General features: G+C 47.1%; 1 protein-coding gene across 2 annotated transcripts in view; it reads left to right on the forward strand.

Annotated features, from left to right (window-relative positions):
* HNRNPUL1 (heterogeneous nuclear ribonucleoprotein U like 1) overlaps nt 1-19756 on the forward strand; it is a 226452-nt gene that overhangs the window by 167242 nt on the left and 39454 nt on the right. For both annotated transcript variants that reach the window (XM_030217273.1, XM_030217274.1), the window contains exons 11-12: nt 7454-7622; nt 19088-19399. In XM_030217273.1, coding sequence (XP_030073133.1) covers nt 7454-7622; nt 19088-19399 — 481 coding nt within the window. The remainder of the gene's footprint in view (nt 1-7453; nt 7623-19087; nt 19400-19756) is intronic.

The following is a 19756-nucleotide window of genomic DNA, read 5'->3' on the forward strand; positions in this document are numbered from 1 at the left end:
ACAAATGTAACAAAAATAAAAATAATCAAATATTTATCGCAGTCCTCCATGTCGTGTAGTGCAGGTGAGAGTGACGTAGATTTTCCCTTGGAGGTGGTAGTAAAGGAGTTCTGCATTTTTTTCAATAAGGTTGTACAAATGCTGGTCATTAGAAACCAATAAGCTGCTATTCTGGTATTCAGCATCATGTTTGAAAAATTCTATTTCCAAATGAAATCAAAACACATTGGGTCTTTTCCCAGTGGAGTGTTGTAATGATTCCTTAAGCTCTTATTCCTTCTCAAGCTTCATTCTACTACCTTAAAATGAATGAGGTAATTGTAATTTCTCATGTCTCATGAGTGGTTGTACCTTGTATGTGTGTTTTGCCAATTTTTTTTGTTTTGTTATTGTTCATTTAAGATCTCACGCACAAGGCAGCACCATCATTTCTTTTGGAGCATCTGTGTACTTTAAAGCTCCAAGAAATTTTGTCCTAAGATCTGTCTTTATCTTGCACTAGCAATGCCAGCTCTTTGCAACCTTTTACAGGAACTTTGAGTAGATGGTATCTTCCGGTTGGGATTCATTAACTGATATTGGGAGGGACAGATCTGATGAAAGTCTTAGTGAACAATTTGCTTGTGGAGAAATTGGCAGGCTTCTGGGGACATAAAGACCCAACTCACTGAACCAGAATTAATATCTGAAGCCCTGTGTATGCCCTTTTATTGAAAATAGGGAGGCTGCAGCAAGCAATTTATCTGACGACATTACTGGAGGACACACTTCTGTGCTTTCTTTGGCACTGGTGATTGGATTCTTGACCTGTTTGTGCCATACTGTTCCTTGGGAAATTATTGCCTTGCCAAAGTTCAGTAAAAACTGAATGTGGCTGTGATGGGGATTTGGATGCATGTCTGGATCAAGAAGATGGAGAGGAGAGGCTTAACAAAAGAGAGGTGTATTTGTCCCTTTTGTTTTTGAAAAGAGAGGTGTATTTGTCCCTTTTGTTTTTGAAGAAGCTTTGTGTGGTTTCACAACCTTATGCAAGCTGCTGTTTTGATGAAGCACTGCCAGCACCAAGACATTGAATTAACAGCAGGCACAAGGATACACATAAACTCTTCCAACTCGTAAATAATTTACTAAATACCACGCCGGTTACTTCTAACACCACAGATATCCCATCAGCAAACAACCTTGCGAATTACTTCAAAGAGAAAATTATAAAGCTACAAACTATGATACCCAACAACTCAACTGATTACATAGTAACATAGTAGATGACGGCAGAAAAAGACCTGCACGGTCCATCCAGTCTGCCCAAGAAGATAAATTCATATGTGCTACTTTTTTTATTTGTACTGTCCTCTTCAGTGCACAGACCGTATAAGTCTGGCCAGCCCTATCCCCGCCTCCCAACCACCAGCTCTGGCACAGACCGTATAAGTCTGGCCAGCACTATCCCCGCCTCTCAACCACCAGCTCTGGCACAGACCGTATAAGTCTGCCCAGCACTATCCCTGCCACCCACCACCGGCTCTGGCACAGACCGTATAAGTCTGGCCAGCACTAGTCCCCCTTCCCAACCACCAGCCCCAGCACAGACCGTATATGTCTGCCCACACTAGCTCCGCCTCCCAACCACCAGCTCTGCCACCCATTCTAGGCTAAGCTCCTGAGGATCCCTTTCTTCTGCACAGGATTCCTTTATGTTTATCCCACGCATGTTTGAATTCCGTTACCGTTTTCATCTCCACCACCTCCCGCGGGAGGACATTCCAAGCATCCACCACCCTCTCCGTGAAAAAATACTTCCTGACATCTTTCCTGAGTCTGCCCCCCTTCAATCTCATTTCATGTCCTCTCGTTCTACCGCCTTCCCATCTCTGGAAAAGATTCGTTTGCGGATTAATACCTTTCAAATATTTGAACGTCTGTATCATATCACCCCTGTTCCTCCTTTCCTCCAGGGTGTACATGTTCAGGTCAGCAAGCCTCTCTTCATACGTCTTGGAACGTAAATCCCATACCATCCTCGTACCTTTTCTTTGCACCGCTTCCATTTTTTTAACATCCTTCGCAAGATACGGCCTCCAAAACTGAACACAATATTCCAGGTGGGGCCTCACCAACGTCTTATACAGGGGCATTAAAACCTTTCTTCTGCTGGTCACTCCTCTCTCTATACAGCCTAGCAATCTTCTAGCTACTGCCACCGCCTTGTCGCACTGTTTCGTCGCCTTCAGGTCCTCAGATACTATCACCCCAAGATTCCTCTCCCCGTCCGTGCCTATCAGACTCTCCCCGCCTAACACATACGTCTCCCTTGGATTTCTACTCCCTAAGTGCATCACTTTGCATTTCTTCGCATTGAATTTTAATTGCCAAACGTTAGACCATTCTTCTAGCTTCTTCAGATCTTTTTTCATGTTTTCCACACCCTCCGGGGTGTCCACTCTGTTGGAAATCTTGGTGTCATCCGCAAAAAGGCAAACTTTACCTTGTAACCCTTCGGCAATGTCACTCACAAATATATTGAACAGAATTGGCCCCAGCACCGATCCCTGAGGCACTCCACTACTCACCTTTCCCTCCTCCGAGCGAACTCCATTCACCACCACCCTCTGGCGTCTGTCCGTCAACCAGTTCCTAATCCAGTTCACCACTTCGGGTCCTATCTTCAGGCCGTCTAGTTTATTTAAGTGCCTCCTGTGGGGAACCGTGTCGAAAGCCTTGCTGAAATCTAAGTAGATGACGTCCATAGCACGTCCTTGATTTAATTCTTCTGTCACCCAGTCAAAGAATTCAATGAGATTCGTTTGGCACGATTTCCCTTTGGTGAAATCATGTTGTCTCGGATCTTGCAACTTATTGGCTTCCAGGAAATTCACTATCCTTTCCTTCAGCATGGCTTCCATTACTTTTCCAATAACCGAAGTGAGGCTTACCGGCCTGTAGTTTCCAGCTTCTTCCCTATCCCCACTTTTGTGAAGAGGGACTACCTCCGCCGTTCTCCAATCCCTCGGAACCTCTCCCATCTCCAAGGATTTATTAAACAAGTCTTTAAGAGGACCCGCCAGAACCTCTCTGAGCTCCCTCAGTATTCTGGGGTGGATCCCGTCCGGCCCCATGGCTTTGTCCACCTTTAGCTTTCCAAGTTGTTGATACACACTCTTCTGTGAACGGCGCTCTATCCACCTCATTCTCAGGTGTACTTTTACTAGTCCCTCTCGGTCCTTCCCCAGGGTTTTCTTCAGTGAAAACAGAACAAAAGTATCTATTTAGCAAATTGGCTTTTTCTTCATCATTTTCTACATAGCGTTTTGTTGTATCTTTTAGTCTCACAATTCCCTTTATAGTCTTTCTCCTTTCACTAATATACCTGAAGAAGTTTTTGTCTCCCCTCCTTACATTTCTAGCCATTTGTTCTTCCGCTTGCGCCTTCGCCAGACGTACCTCTCTCTTGGCTGTACTACTTGAGTGTCTAGACCAAATACACGGGGAATATCCAGCAGACCGATCATGGACCAACTTTGACTCACTATCGACCGATAACATCTCTCAATCACTCAAAAGATACACCAAGTCACAATGCAAAATAGACATTTGTCCTAGCAATCTTATAAGATCTGCCCCTCAACAATTCATAACAGACCTCACGAGACACCTAAACTACATGCTACAAAGTGGTCTCTTCCCAAAAGATAAAGGAAATATTCTACTTACTCCTTTACCTAAAGATGCAAAGAAAAGTACAAGTGACGTAACCAACTATTGCCCAGTAGCATCTATCCCGCTGATAACCAAACTTATGGAAGACGTAGTGACGAAACAGCTCACTAACCACCTAAATAAACACTCAATTCTGCACAAATTCTCAATCAGGCTTTCGATCGAACTACGGCACAGAAACAGTACTAGTAACATTAATGAATAAGTTTAAACAAGCAATTGCAACTGGCAATAACATACTTCTCCTGCAGTTTGACATGTCCAGTGCCTTCGACATGGTCAACCATGGAATATTATTACACATCCTGGAATACTTTGGAGTTGGAAGTAACGTTCTTAATTGGTTTAGAGGATTCCTGACAACAAGATCATACCAAATAACAAATAACGTTGCGACGTCAGCCCCATGGATACCTGAATGCTGAGTTCCCCGAGGATCCCCCCTCTCACCGACCCTCTTTAACCTAATGATGTTACCCCTAGCCAAGCTATTAGACAATCAAAATCTCAACCCATACATATATGCAGATGATGTCACGATTTACATCCCATTCAAAGGGAAATCACTAACGAGATCAACCAAAGCTTCCAAATCATGCACTCCTGGGCGGATGCATTTCAGCTAAAACACAATGCCTTATACTCAACTCACAACACAATACAAATAAATTCGCCAGCATCACCACCCCAAACTTTTCCCTCCCCATCTCAAACAATCTGAAAATTCTGGGAGTTACCATTGATCAAAATCTCACACTTGAAAATCATGTGAAGAATACAACCAAGAAAATGTTCCAATCTGTGGAAACTCAAAAGAGTAAAACCATTCTTCCCAAGAGCTATCTTTCGGAACCTGGTTCAGTCAATGGTATTAAGTCACCTGGACTATTGCAATGCACTTTACGCTGGCTGTAAAGAACAGACCATCAAGAAACTTCAAACAGCCCAGAATACCGCAGCCAGACTCATATTTGGAAAAACAAAATATGAAAGTCCAAAACCCCTAAGAAAGAAACTACACTGGCTCCCTCTTAAAGAAAGTGTCGCGTTCAAGATCTGCACGATTGTTCACAGAATCATTCATGGTGATGCCCCGACCTACATGCTAGACCTCGTGGACCTACCACCCAGAAATGCTAAAAGATCTTCCCGCACCTTTCTTAACCTACACTTCCCCAGTTGTAAAGGTCTAAAATACAAACTAACACACTCGACTAGCTTTTCTTATATGAGTACACAGCTGTGGAATACACTTCCATCTCGCTTGAAATCGATCAACGAATTAAGTAGCTTCCGCGAATCTCTGAAAACCTATCTCTTTAACAAAGCCTACCAAGAAAACCCATAACCAACTATAATACAACACCTATCCACCTTTATTCAGAATGTATCCTTCTATTACTGCTTGACCAGATCCTCCTGTTTTTCCTTGACTCTTTCTAACACCAATTGTATTCTGTACCCTGGTATGGCGATACCATAACAGGTCTTTCTTTGTAAGCCACATTGAGCCTGCAAATAGGTGGGAAAATGTGGGATACAAGTGCAATAAATAAATACCACTGCAGAAAAGATTCCCCAGAGATAATTGGAACTGAGGCCTGTCTCCTCAGTGCTGTCAGAATACTGCACTGAGGAACCCTTTTCCTTATTTGGCAGTGGCACTGCCTCTGGGGCAGGGTCAACGATGCCATTGACTGGACCCAGTTCCATTGGAGTTGCCTTGTGAGTGTACTGCACTGACATGTCTCGCTGTAATTACTTGATTTGAAGCCATGGATTCTTTATTATCTCAACTTTTGCTGGACTTTAAAAAAGAGGCTTTGCAACCAACTCTTTGAATGACTTAAGGTATCAGAGTGCCTTTTTGACTCTCTGGATTTTCTCAGTGAGTCATGGGTCTTGTACAAATTCTCTAAGTTTTAATTTTCTTCTTTGTGCTCTAGGCGTTATGCAGGCATGGGGTGAGCAATCCTTTACCCAGTGGTCTCAGCCCAAGCAGTGGACATATTGGTTTTTAATATCCGTGACAGACATCTTCCTATCACACAACAGATATCTCTTAAACCCCAGTTTGATCTCGGGCATTGTAAAGATTAAATTGGCAAAGTCGCACTCAATGACCAAAGCTGAAAGTAGCAGAAAGTGAGAAATGCTCAAATGCCACATTCAGTCTCTGACAGGAGGAAAACTGAACCCAACTACTTTCCGTCACAGATGGGGGGAAAAAACAAAACCCTGGCTTCTAACAGTCACTTGCAGCAATGTGGGAATTCCCATGCAAGCTCAGAACTTTTGAAGTTTCCTGAGCTTTATAACTGTTCTCAACCAGTGCCATCCTGCAGTGATGTCACTAGCCATGTGGCTGTACAGATTCATGCTGCCTATGGAGAATCTGCGGCAATAAGCATTGTAAAAATTGAGATGTGAAGGGTTGGAAACGAAAAGGTTTTTCTTTGCAGACATGCTGATTGACCTAACCAGTCCTGCCTCAGATTTGTAAATAACCTGGCAGTTTGTCTGTTAGGCATCCAGCTCAGTCTGAATTTGTCCATTGGCTTATGACCCCATGAGCCTTAGTTAACATTTCAGGTAGTTTATTTCTAGTATTTGCTATACCACCATTCTAATCATGTATAATCAAAGTGGTTAACAAAATGAAGTCCACTATAGAAATACTTAATTTTAAATAAATTGCATCATATAGTTACATAATCAAAAGCATTTGTTATATTATTTAAAACATATTATTATCATTCCTGTGTACCTGTCCATAGCCCCTTCTGTTACATTATAACTCTGGATATGCCATTAAAAAAATAGGTTTTAAGGCCCTTTTTAAAACATCCAGTCTGAACTTTACTTCATAGAGCAGGCACTATGAAGTAAAAAGGCAGATTATTTCACAGAATCTATTCTAGCCCTAGATAATGAGGGCATAACCAAGCGGTTCTGCTCCTGAGATCCCAGTGCCCACCTTGGAGTATAAGGAATCAACAAATCTGATAAATACCAAGGGAAACCTGACTAGAATGCCTTGTGAGCTAAGATTTTAAACTTCATACAATAACTACAATGGCAGCAAATGAGCCTCTTTTAAATAAGCATTTGACACCAAAGGCGCCAGTCCTGCCTCTCCTAAAACTGAGAATGTGATGTTGCATCTCAGTACACTTTGTGATATGTGCTCAGTTTATATTTGTTTTAAGAAATTAAACCCTCCCCCCTCCCCTTTACAAAGCCAGCAGCCGCTAGGGCAGCTTTGTAAAGAGGGGGGTAAGTGGCTTGTAAAATCCTTTTTAGGTTTCTAGTCCAGACCGATGTGTTCTATGGAGCGTTTTGGACCTTCTGTTGCAAAGCATTCAGGTCTGTAGTTCTGATTTTTTGAGTGAATTGAACTGGCAACCCCCACAATCTTTCACAATAGAAGTTGAAAAGAAAAAAAGAATATATTGGCTCCTCTTTATTAGCAGACCAGGAGCATTGAAAATCTCGCACAAACTTAAAAACCCAGATTGACCATGCACTAGTGTCCCAAGCAGCTTCTTTAGAGGTAAGTGGCGGGCAGGCATGTTAAGAACCATTAACTGAGGAAGTTGAGGAGCAAGCATGTTCAGAACATGTTTACTGGGGAAGTTGAGGAATGGGTTCAGCTCATTGTGTCTTCTAGGGATGGGGGGAGTAAAAAGTGACCAATAATAAACCACTTTTACCTCTTCTTTGTCACCACTGCTAGACAAATGTTTATGGAACTGCCCAGAGACGGAAAATGCGCCCTTTTGAAGGTTTTGAACGCAAAGCTGTTATTATTTGTCCCACGGATGACGATTTACAAGATCGAACAATAAAGCGCACTGATGAGGAGGGGAAGGATGTGCCAGATCATGCAGTACTAGAAATGAAAGGTATGATTCTAGAAAGCAAATTTACATCAAATCTAGAAAGAGAAATGACGTTGAAAATATAAAAGAAAATTGGTACTAAAACATGTTAGTACTTTCTACCCCTGATTCCCTGCATCTACTGACCACTGAAAGCCTTCAAAACTTGAAAATGTTTTGATGTTTTCCAGTGGGATTCTTCAGGCAAGAAACAGAGTAGAAAGAAGTAGGTATATAAGCTTTGATTTGATTCTTTTCTGATGGAGACAGTTCAGAGAGAGGATAGATTTGATTAGTGGAGTTTATGGTCCCCATGCAGGCTTCCTTGTGGAATCTGCATCGGGGAATCTTTCACTGAATGAGGCTGGGTTGAAACAGCCTCCAAGTGCAAAGCCTGGTGCAGCAAGCAGTACCCCAGCAACATTCTAGAAACCTTTGTGTAGGCTTACCACATATGTGCATCTGTTCCCACCTGCTGCTATCATACAAGACCTTTGCAATCTAATCTTTTCCACAGAGCTAGCTGATCAGAGCTATTTTCTGTCACAGTCTCCTCAGCACCTTGAGTATTTTTTTTTTCTCATTTCTTCTTTCTTGTCTAAGTTCAAACACTATTGAGTGGTGTTTTCGGTAGTTCTGTAGTCAGGTGTTTTTCCGTGAGTTTTTAAGTTTTTCTTTTTTCATGTCAGCTCAGAAAAGGCCTTGAGTTCCCAGCTGGGTTTTTTTCTTTTTGACACCATCAAGTTTGATTTTGCTGCAGCTAATGTTACGGATGAATATGTCCCAAAAGAAGGCCCCCAGTGGGTCCAAAAGGTGTGGTGGTGTAGCAGAACCATATCTGTTAATGAATAACGGCTATTCCATATCATCATGCTGATCAATCCATAGACTGGTGGGTTGTGTCCATCTACCAGCAGGTGGAGATAGAGAGCAATCCTTTTGCCTCCCTATATGTGGTCATGTGCTGCCGGAAACTCCTCAGTATGTTCTCTATCTCAGCAGGTGGTGGTCACACACAGCAGCAGCTCTGGCTAGGTCTCCAAGCCTAATTTTTAGGTTTTGTTGAGTACCTGGGGTTGAGGGCTCTTCTTGAGCAAGTGCAAACCTGGTGGCGCCAGGTCCCTCCTTTTATCCCCCCTCCCGCTGGCTCCGTTAAAAAAAAAAAAAAAAATTTTAGACGTCCTTAAAGGCGTTTATTTCGACGTTTATTTAAACGTTTATTGCAGCTACTCACTGGGACACCAGATCGTTACAGCTCGGAGCGAGAAGCAGGTAATTTTTACCTTTTTATAGCGGGCAGGGGGTTCCCCGATCGATCTCCACGTGGCCTATGGCGTCGGAGGGCGAGAAGAATCGCTCCCCGGACCGCGTGTGCGCTTCTAGCGGGGATGCGGGGGTCTTAAAGTCTGACTCGCCCTTGTTGGGTGTCAGTTCGGAGGCCGGTCAGTGTCCCGGGTCTTCCTCCGGTGCGGCGGTTTTTCCCGCCATAAACGCCCATCCCCTGCTGCTCGCCTCCGCCATCTTGGCCGGCCACGCTGCTCGGACGGCTTCTTGAGCCGCCCTTGAGCTGGGAGACGTTAATGCCATGGCCGCCCTTGATTTGGGCGACGGCAAAAAAGCGGCTAAAGTTAAGCGCCGTTCTTCCCGCGCGGCTCCTTCGCGGAGTGTCGCGCCAGACGCCATCTTGGATGCGCAGCATGTTTCTCCCCCGCTCTTGCGAGCGCCGGTTGAGGGTGCGTCTAGGGCTGTGGCCCAGGCGGCTGAAGTGCACAGTCTGGGGGGTTTCTCCCCAGAGTTTATTTTGCTGCTGCATCAGGCCTTCCTTATGCAGAACGCTGCCCCTTCTCCCTTGTCCGATAAAGGGGTTGAGGCCCCCGGAAGTAAACGCCCTCGGGTGGATTCCCAGGCCTTAGAGGATTTTGTCTCCTCTGATGTAGATGAGGGCAGCGTATCTGAGTTCTCCCAACGGTCCTTTGCGGATTCCTTGGAGGAGACGGATTCCCGCTCGGATGGAGCGGATGACCCCTCTGCAGCGCGGATCTTTCGCTCAGAGGATTTGCCCAACCTGTTACTGGCCATGAGCATTTTGAAGATTTCCTCTCCAGAGGACGTCTCTCCCTCAGCCCCTGTTGGCTCCGCCATTATGCTGGGGACGAAGCGCCCGCCTAGAACCTTCCACGTGCATGATGCCATGCACACCTTAATTTCGGCTCAATGGGATGTCCCGGAAGCGAGCCTCAAAGTGGCTAGGGCTATGTCCCGCCTCTATCCTTTGCCTGAAAGTGAACGGGAAGCCTTTCTTTGGCCTACCGTGGATTCTTTAATCACTGCGGTGACTAAGAAAACGGCGTTGCCGGTGGAAGGTGGCACGGCCGTAAAGGACGCCCAAGACAGAAGATTGGAGGCGGCCTTAAGGTCGTCCTTCGAGGCGGCTGCCTTAAGTTTGCAGGCCTCAGTTTGCGGCTCCTATGTGGCCAGGGCGTGCCTGACGATTGTGCAGCGGGCTTTCCCCTCGGATCCTTCCTTGAGGGCTGATTGGCCGGCCCTGGAATCGGGCTTGGCTTATTTGGCAGACTTACTGTATGATGTCTTGAGAGCCTCGGCTAAAGGTATGGCTCAGACAGTCTCTGCGCGGCGGTGGCTTTGGCTGAAACATTGGTCTGCTGACCACGCCTCTAAGTCCCGCCTGGCTAAGTTGCCTTTTAAAGGCAAGCTGCTCTTTGGGGTCGAGCTGGACAAAATTGTGACCGATCTCGGCACATCTAAGGGCAAGAGGTTACCAGAGGTCAGGGCTCGGGCCAGTGCTAGCCCCGGTATCTCCAGAGGACGGTTTCAGGAAGCCCGTCGGTACCGCCCGGGCAAGTCGGGCTCCTCTGCCCCCTCTTCCTTCAAGAGGAATTTCTCCCCCAAGCAGCATTCCTTTCGCAGAGACCGCCGTCCCGGAGGTGCGCCCTCCGGTCCTCCCCCAGGGTCTCATACCCAATGACGGGGTCCTGGTCCATGGCCCAGTGCAGATTGGAGGACGCCTGTCCTCGTTTCTGGGCGAGTGGACCAGGGTAACTTCAGACGCTTGGGTGCTGGAAGTCATCAGAGACGGCTACAAGCTAGAGTTCTGCCGACCCTTAAGAGACGGGTTTGTACTCTCTCCCTGCAAGTCTCCGGTCAAAGCTGTGGCAGTGCAGCAGACCTTGGACAATCTGATCCGCCTGGGTGCGGTCGTTCCGGTGCCAGAAAATCAGCTTGGCAAGGGACGTTACTCCATTTACTTTGTGGTACCAAAGAAAGGCGGTTCTGTATGGCCTATCCTCGACCTCAAAGGGGTCAATCGGGCCTTGAAAGTTCGGCACTTTCGCATGGAGACTCTCCGCTCTGTTATAGCGGCAGTGAAGGCAGGGGAGTTCCTGGCTTCCTTGGACATCAAGGAAGCGTACTTGCATATTCCCATCTGGCCTCCTCATCAACGCTTTCTGCGTTTTGCAGTCCTGGGCCGACACTTCCAGTTCAGAGCCCTCCCGTTCGGGTTGGCTACTGCTCCGCGGACCTTCTCCAAAGTAATGGTGGTCATCGCGGCCTTCCTGCGAAAGGAAGGAGTACAAGTCCATCCTTATCTGGACGACTGGTTGATCCGAGCCCCCTCTTATACAGAGTGCGGCAAAGCTGTGGACCGGGTGATTGCTCTTTTGAGCTCCCTCGGGTGGTCATCAACTGGGAGAAAAGCCAGTCCCTGGAGTATCTGGGAGTTCGATTCGACACCCAAGTAGGCAGAGTGTTCCTGCCGGACAATCGGATTGTCAAACTTCAGGCTCAGGTGGACCAGTTCCTAGTAGCCTCTCCGCTTCGGGCTTGGGACTATGTGCAGCTGTTGGGCTCTATGACGGCCACGATGGAAGTAGTGCCCTGGGCCAGGGCTCATATGAGACCACTACAACACTCTCTGCTGCAGCGCTGGACTCCGGTGTCGGAGGATTATGCTGTGCGCCTTCCCTTGGACCCAGCAGTGCGCAAGGCGCTGAGCTGGTGGCTGAAGACAGACAAGTTGTCTGCAGGGATGCCTCTTGTGACCCCGGAGTGGATTGTCGTCACGACGGACGCCTCTTTGACGGGCTGGGGAGCCCACTGCTTGGGAAGGACAGCGCAGGGGCTCTGGTCTCCTGCAGAGGCAAAGTGGTCTATCAACCTCCTGGAACTCAGAGCCATTCGGTTGGCGCTTTTGGAGTTCCTCCCGGTACTGGTGTTGAAGCCAGTACGGGTCCTGTCGGACAACGCCACGGCTGTGGCCTATGTCAACCGCCAGGGAGGTACCAAACGCGCCCCTCTCGCCAAGGAAGCCATGAATCTATGCCAGTGGGCGGAAGCGAACCTGGAACAGCTGTCGGCGCTCCCTCCTGCTTCGTGCGGCTGTAGGGCAGCTTTGTACCCCTCCCGCTTCGGCGGTGTTAGGGTCAGTCAGCTCCTCCCGCGGTTGCAGGATAAGCCAGATCCCCCCGCATCGGCGGGGTGGTGTCCCTCCCCCGCTCCGCGGGGATGAGCTGGACGGATTCCCCTCCCCCACTTGTGTGGGGATGAGCTGGGTTAATTCCCCTCCCCCGTTTCGGCGGTGGTGAGCTGGGCAGAGTGTCCCTTTGTGGGTGTAATTCTCTAAGTGCTGAGTCCTGCGGATGGAGCTTGGATATCGACATACTGAGGAGTTTCCGGCAGCACATGACCACATATAGGGAGGCAAAAGGATTGCTCTCTATCTCCGCCTGCTGGTAGATGGACACAACCCACCAGTCTATGGATTGATCAACTATGATTAATAGAAAGAAAATTATCAGGTATGATACATAATTTTACCTTCCCTTCCCTATGGAGGTTGAGGATGAGCCCAGGGCTGAGATGCTTGAGGTCCTTGATTATCCTTCTCCACCTAGAGAGGCTGCATTGGCTCCTTTGCATAATGTACTGAAGGAAGTCCTTATGCGAATCTGGTTGTTCCTTCTGTCTAATCCCGTGATCCCGAAAAGAACTGAATCCCAATATCGGATCCACGGGGAGCCTGGATTGATGGAAGTCTCAGCTACCTCATAATTCCATGGTGGTGGACTCCGCTCTCAAAACAGCCAGGAGTACTAGGCACTATGCCTCGGCACCCCCAGGCAGAGAATCTAGAACCTTGGACTCTTTTGGGAGGAAGGTGTATCAGGCCGCTATGCTCGCTGCCAAGATCCAGACATACCAGCTCTTCACGAGCCTCCACTTGCAGGACTCGGTGAGGCAACTGTCTAGCTTGGTTGATGCACTCCCTCCGAAGCAGGCCGAGCCTTTTCGCCAGGTGGTCAGGCAGCAGAAGGCGTGTCGAAAATTCCTGGCCAGGGGTACGTTTGACACTTCTGATGTAACATTCAGGATCGCTGCCCAAGGTATAGTGATGCGCAGACTCTCATGGCTGCGTGTCTCTGACCTGGATTATTCGATCCAGCAGCGGCTGGCGAATGTTCCTTGCCAGGGGGATAACCTTTTTGGTGAGAAAGTAGAGAATCTGGTTGACCAGCTCAAGAAGCACTGATGCTGTGGATTGTCTCGCCCGCCGGGCGTCTTCTGCTACTACCTCCTCATCTAGGAGGTTTTTTGGCGGGAAGAGGAGTGCTCCCTATTTCTATGCTAGGCGTAGGTACACTCCTGCTTCTCGGCAGCCAGTTCAGGCTCAGTCCCAGCGCGCTCGTTCTCGTCAACAGCGTGCGCCTAAGGCCTCTGTGGCTCCCCAGCAAAAGCAAGGAACGGGCTTTTGACTGGCTCCAGTTCAGCATAGCCTCAGTAAAAATGTCTGTGCCAGACGACTTGCCGGTTGGGGGAGGTTGATATTTTTTCACCAAAGGTGGCCTCTCATAACCTCTGACCGGTGGGTTCTTCAAATAGTCCAGTCAGGATACACCCTCAATCTGGAATCCAAACCTCCAAATTGTCCACTGGGAGTTCATTCTTACAGTTCCCAGCACAAACAGGTACTTGCAGAGGAACTCTCCGCCCTTCTGAAGGGCCAAGCAGTTGAATCCATTCCACCTGGGGAAGAAGGTTTGGGATTCTATTCCAGGTACTTCCTTGTGCAAAAGAAAACGGGGGATGTGTCCCATCCTAGACCTAAGGGCCCTGAACAAATTTCTTGTCCGAGAAAAGTTCAGGATGGTTTCCCTAGGCACCCTTCTTCCCATGATTCAGGAAAGCGATTGGCTATGCTCTCTGGACTTAAAGGATGCTTACACACACATCTCTATACTTCCAGCTCAGAGGAGGTATCCGATTTTGGCTGGGAACACAGCACTTACAGTACCATGTACTGCTTTTTGGCCTGCCGTCTGCGCCCAGAGTGTTTACCAAATGCCTAGCAGTAGTCGCAGTGTCACTACGCAGACTGGGAGTGCATGTGTTTCCTTATCTCAACGATTGGCTGGTGTAGAGCACCTCGAAGGAGGGTGCTCTGGAGTCCATGCGAATGACTATTCGGGTGCTAGAGCTACTGGGGTTCGTCATAAATTATCCCAAGTCCCATCTCACCCCAGTCCAAGCATTGGAATTCATTGGAGCCCTGTTGAACACTCAGACCACTGAAGCTTATCTTCCCGAGACAAGGGCGGACAATCTTCTGTCCCTGGTGTGCATTGTTTGAGTGTCTCACCAGGTCACAGCTCGGCAGATGTTGAGACTTCTGGGGCACATGGCCTCTACAGTTCATGGCACATCTACATATGAGATCAGCTCAATGGACCCTAGCTTCCCAGTGGTTTCAAGCTGCAGGCGATCTAGAGGATGTCATCCAACTGTCCACCGGCTGTCGGAATTCTCTCCACTGCTGGACAAATCGATCCAATTTGACCATGGGACAACCATTCCAAGTTCCTCAGCCACGAAAAGTGCTGACGACGGATGCATCTCTACTGGGGTGGGGAGCTCATGTAGATGGGCTCCACACTCGGAGCCTGGTCTTTTCAGGAAAAAGGTCTGCAGATCAACTTCCTGGAAGTAAGAGCGATATGGAACGCTCTAAAGGCTTTCAGAGATCAGCTGTCCAACCAAATCATTTTAATTCAGACAGACAATCAGGTTGCCATGTATTAACACCAACAAGCAGGGGGGCACCAGATCTTGCCCTCTCTGTCAGGAAGCCGTCCTGATGTGGCTTTGGGCTTGCCGTCATGGCATGTTCCTCCAAGTCACTTATCTGGCAGGCGAAAACAACAGTCTGGCCAACAGGTTGAGCAGGATAATGCAACCTCATGAGTGGTCACTGAACATGGGCGTAGTCCGCAAGATCTTCCAAGCGTGGGGCACCCCCTCGGTGGATCTTTTTGCCACTCAGATCAATCATAAAGTCCCACAGTTCTGTTCCAGGCTTCAGGCCCATGACAAACTAGCGACCGATGCCTTTCTCCTGCATTGGGGGACAGGCCTTCTGTATGCGTGTCCTCTCATACCTCTAGAAGGAAAGACTTTGCTGACACTCAAGCAAGACTGCGGAACTATGATCCTGATTACACCTTTCTGGCCGCGTCAGATTTGGTTTCCTCTTCTTCTGGAGTTGTCCTCCGAAGAACCGTGGAGATTGGAATGTTTTCCAACCCTCATCACTCAGAATGAGGGGTTGCTTCTACATCCCAACCTCCAGTCTTTGGCTCTCACAGCCTGGATGTTGAGAGCTTAGAATTCGCCTCCTTGGGTCTTTCAGAGGGTGTCTCCTGAGTCTTGCTTGCTTCCAGGAAGGATTCCATGAAGAGGTGTTACTCTTTCAAATGGAGGAGGTTTGCCATCTGGTGTGACAGCTAGGCCCTAGATCCTCTTTCTTGTCGACACAGATCCTGCTTGAATACCTTCTACATTTGTCAGAGTCTGGTCTCAAGACCAACTCTGTAAGAGTTCACCTTAGTGCAATTAGTGCTTTTCATCGGCGTATAGAGGGTAAGCCTATCGTTCGCTTCATGAGAGGTTTGCTTTTGTCTAAACCCCCTGTCAAACCTCCACCAGTGTCATGGGATCTCAACGTCGTTCTCACCCAGCTGATGAAAGCTCTTTTTGAGCGACTGAATTCCTGCCATCTGAAGTACTTGACCTGGAAGGTCGTTTTCTTGGTGGCTGTTACTTCAGCTTGTAGAGTCAATGAGCTTCAGGCCTTGGTAGTGCATGCACCTTATATCAAGTTCCATCACAACAGAGTAGTCCTCCACACGCACCCAAAGTTCTTGCCAAAGGTGGTGTCGAAGTTCCATCTGAACCAGTTAATTGTCTTGCCAACATTCTTTCCCTGTCCTCATACCCACACTGGCGAAAGCAGTTTGAACACCTTGGATTGCAAGAGAGCATTGGCCTTTTACGTGGAGCGGACAAAGCCCTTTAGACAATCCGCCCAGTTGTTTTTCTTTTGATCCCAACAGGAGGGGAGTTGCCATCGGAAAACGCACAATCCACCCAAATGTTTGTTTCTTTCGACCCTAACAGAAGGGGAGTGGCTGTCGGGAAATGCACCATTTCCAATTGGTTAGCAGATTGCATTTCATTCACTTACGCCCAAGCTGGGCTGACTCTGGAGGGCCATGTCAAGGCTCACAATGTTAGAGCCTTGGCTGCATCAGTGGCTCACTTAAAGTCAGCCTCCATTGAGGAAATTTGCAGGGCTGCAACATGATCATCAGTCCACACGTTCACATCTCACTACTGCCTCCAGCAGGATACCCGACGCGACAGTCGGTTTGGGCAGTCGGTGCTGCAGAATCTGTTCTGGGTTTAGAATTGAACTCCACCCCCCTAGACCCATTTTTGTTCTGTTTCAGGCTGCACTCTCAGTTGTTTATGGTTTCAGGTCAATTTATGTTATGTCCTCGCCGTTGCGAGACCCAATTGACCAGTCTTCATCGTTTTGAGTGAGCCTGGTTGCTAGGGATACCCCACATGTGAGAACAAGCAGCCTGCTTGTCCTCGGAGAAAGCGAAGATACATACCTGTAGCAGGTGTTCTCCGAGGACAGCAGGCTGATTGTTCTCACAAACCCGCCCACCTCCCCTTTGGAGGAGTTGTTTCTTATTATTTGCGTTTTGATTAAACTGAGCGGGAACGCTCACTTGACGGGTGGGAAATCGGTCCGAGCGCCAGGAGACTCTGGCAAAAATTTTTAATATTTTGCTTGCAATATGCCAATTCCCGGGCTGACGCAGACGTCGACCCACATGTGAGAACATTCAGCCTGCTGTCCTCAAACACCTGCTACAGGTATGTTATGTATCTTCGCTTTTCCTCCTTTTTGTTGTAAAAGTATTTCCATGTAACTTCGAGTGTCCCCCTAGTCTTTGTACTTTTTGAAAAAGTAAAAAATCAATTTGCTTCTTCTCGTTCGACACCACTCAGGACCTCAGTCATATCTCGCCTTATACGTCTCTTTTCCAATCTGAGGTGCCCTAACCTCTATAGCCTTTCCTCATATGAAAGGCGTTCTCTCCCCTTTATCATTTTGGTATCTCTTCATTGAATCTTTTCTAATTCTGCTATATCTTTTTTGAGATACGGCATCCAGAACTGAATGCAATACTGAAGGTGAGGACACACCATGGAGTGATACAGAGGCATTATAGTATTCGGTCTTATTTACCATCCCTTTCCTAATAATTCCTAGCATCCTGTTTTACTTTTAGGGCCGCCACCGCACACTGGGCAGAAGATTTCAAGGTTATGTCAGAGCCATGGCTATGTCAGTAGCCCACTTGGGGACAGCCTCATAGAGGAGATTTGAAAAGCTGTGATGTGGTCTTCTGTCCACACATTCATATCTCGTTACTGCCTTGAGCAGGATGCCCGTGACAGCTAGTTCAATGAGACGGTCCCTGCAGAATTTGTTCGGTGTCTAGAACCCATCCACCTAGGTCCAGTTTTCTTCTGTTCCAGGCTGCACCGTCACAACGACTATGTAAATAGCTTCAGGTTAATTGATATTGAAGCCTCAACGTTTTGAGTCCTTATTAGCCTAGCATTGTTGTTTTTGGTGGGGCTGGTATCTAGGGATTCCCAGATGTGAATATATAACTGGCCTGCTTGTCCTCTGAGAAAGCGAAGTTACTCACCTGTAGCAGGTGTTCTCTGAGGACAGCAGGCCAAGTATTTTCACATACCCTCCCACCTCCCCTTGGAGTTGTATTCTTTAGCTATTTTACATGACTGAGGGACTCATGCTCATGTTTCTGGTGGGAAGACACCAGCACGTGTTCGGTAGGACGCTGCTAGAAGTTTCTACATCTCGCTAGTCGGCATCTGCATCAGGCTCACCCAGATGTGAGAATACTTGGCCTGCTGTCCTCAGAGAACATCTGCTATAGGTGAGTAACTTCGCTTTGCTTCATTTATTAATGCAATGGCAATAGGGCTGCAACATGGACTTCTGTCCATACGTTCACATTCCACTACTGCTTAGAACAGGACTTTGATGTTACAATAGAATTGATTAGACAGTCCTCCTGAATCTATTTGGAGGCCCTGCACTTTCTGATCTAGGCTGCCTTCCAAAAGTTGATAAAAATGGCCTGTTGCTACCAAAAATATTGGTGTCTGCCTGTGGTGGTACCCCTCTTTCTGTTGAAAGCAGCCTGTAGCGATTGAGCCCTGTGGGTGAGGATTTTACAGTCCTTGTCTAAAGAGAAAATGAAGCTACTTGCCTGTATTAGGTATATGTGTTTGCTAAGGAACAACAAGGCAAATCCTCACAACTTTCCCACTTCCTCGAAGGCTTTGTCTTTTTCTAGCTAGCAATAAACTAAGAAGGTCACCTTCAATGGACAGGACCAGATGCATATGTACAGTGAGCCTACTAAAAGATTTCTAGAAAAAGTTGCTGGGGTACTGCTTCCTGCCCAGGATTCTGTTAGTGATGTCACCCATAGGTGAGGATTTAAGTGTTTAACAGCTCAGGATTGTTTTTTGTTTTCCTTGTCAGTATGCCCAAGACATCTCATTTTTGCAGGTGTAGTGGATAAGTAATGGATTTCTTGAACTAGCTGTCCAGTTTGGTTTGTCAGAGCCACATCATCTAATTCAGTAGTTCTCAACTCAGTCTTGGGGCACACCCAGCCAGTAGAGTTTTTCAGGATACACCCAATGAATATGTATGAGAAAGATTTGCATGTACTGCCTTCTTAATATGCAGATCTTCTCATGCATATATATTGCGAATATCTTGAAAACATGACTGGCTGGATGTGCCAAAGGACTGGGTTGAGAAATGCTGATCTAACTAATCAGGATGTAAAGAATTCATCAGGAGGTAAAGATTTGAAGTTTAGTCAAGGACCATTGTATGGGCTGGGGAACAACACTGGGTTGCTACCTCATTTTCTTGGTTTAAAGTACATTTCCTGTCTCCTGATTCCTTACCTCATCTGTGGCTTTCTGGGGTCTAGTAAGCCTTTTTCTCATTTAATATGTGACCCTAACTTTTTGTTTTTCTGTTTGTCAACTCTCTGGGATTGAACCAACAGCCAACTTCACGCTTCCAGAAGCAGGAGACTTTCTGAATGAAGTCATATACATCGAAGTGCAGCGAGAAGAGGCAGAGAAGCTGGTGAGGCAATATAATGAAGAAGGCAAAAGAGCTGGTCCATCCCCAGAGAAACGCTTCGACAATCGAGGTGGTGGCTTCCGAGGCCGCGGCGGCGGTGGCGGTGGTGGTGGTGGAGGAGGAGGAGGAGGAGGAGGAGGATTTCAGCGCTTTGATAATCGTAACTCCCAGGGAGGGAATAGAGGTGGATTCCAGAATCGAGGAGGGGGTGGAGGAGGCAGCTTTAGAGGCAGTAAGTAGACAATATACTTGGTATTGCCTTTTTATCCCATCTTTCAGAATAAAATGCTAATAAATGTAGTATATAGTACTGAAGTGACAAGTCTGCTAAATAGCTCACACTCGTAGGGCGAATATTTTCTTTTCTATCATGTTTTTCACATCTGCATATCACCACATCATCTGTTACTTGTATTGTAAGCAATTAAGCTGGTTTCTTTGACTGTACTGTAGATTCACTGTGAAAGGCTTATTTTATTTATTTCTCAAAATTTGTGTTATGCACAATGTTCACAATTCTAGGTGGAGAATAATGTTACGTACATAATACAGGCAAATCATAACAAACAGTAGTGATGATATAATACAG

Source organism: Microcaecilia unicolor, chromosome 11 (genome assembly GCF_901765095.1).
Source record: "Microcaecilia unicolor chromosome 11, aMicUni1.1, whole genome shotgun sequence".
NCBI classification, from domain to species: domain Eukaryota; kingdom Metazoa; phylum Chordata; class Amphibia; order Gymnophiona; family Siphonopidae; genus Microcaecilia; species Microcaecilia unicolor.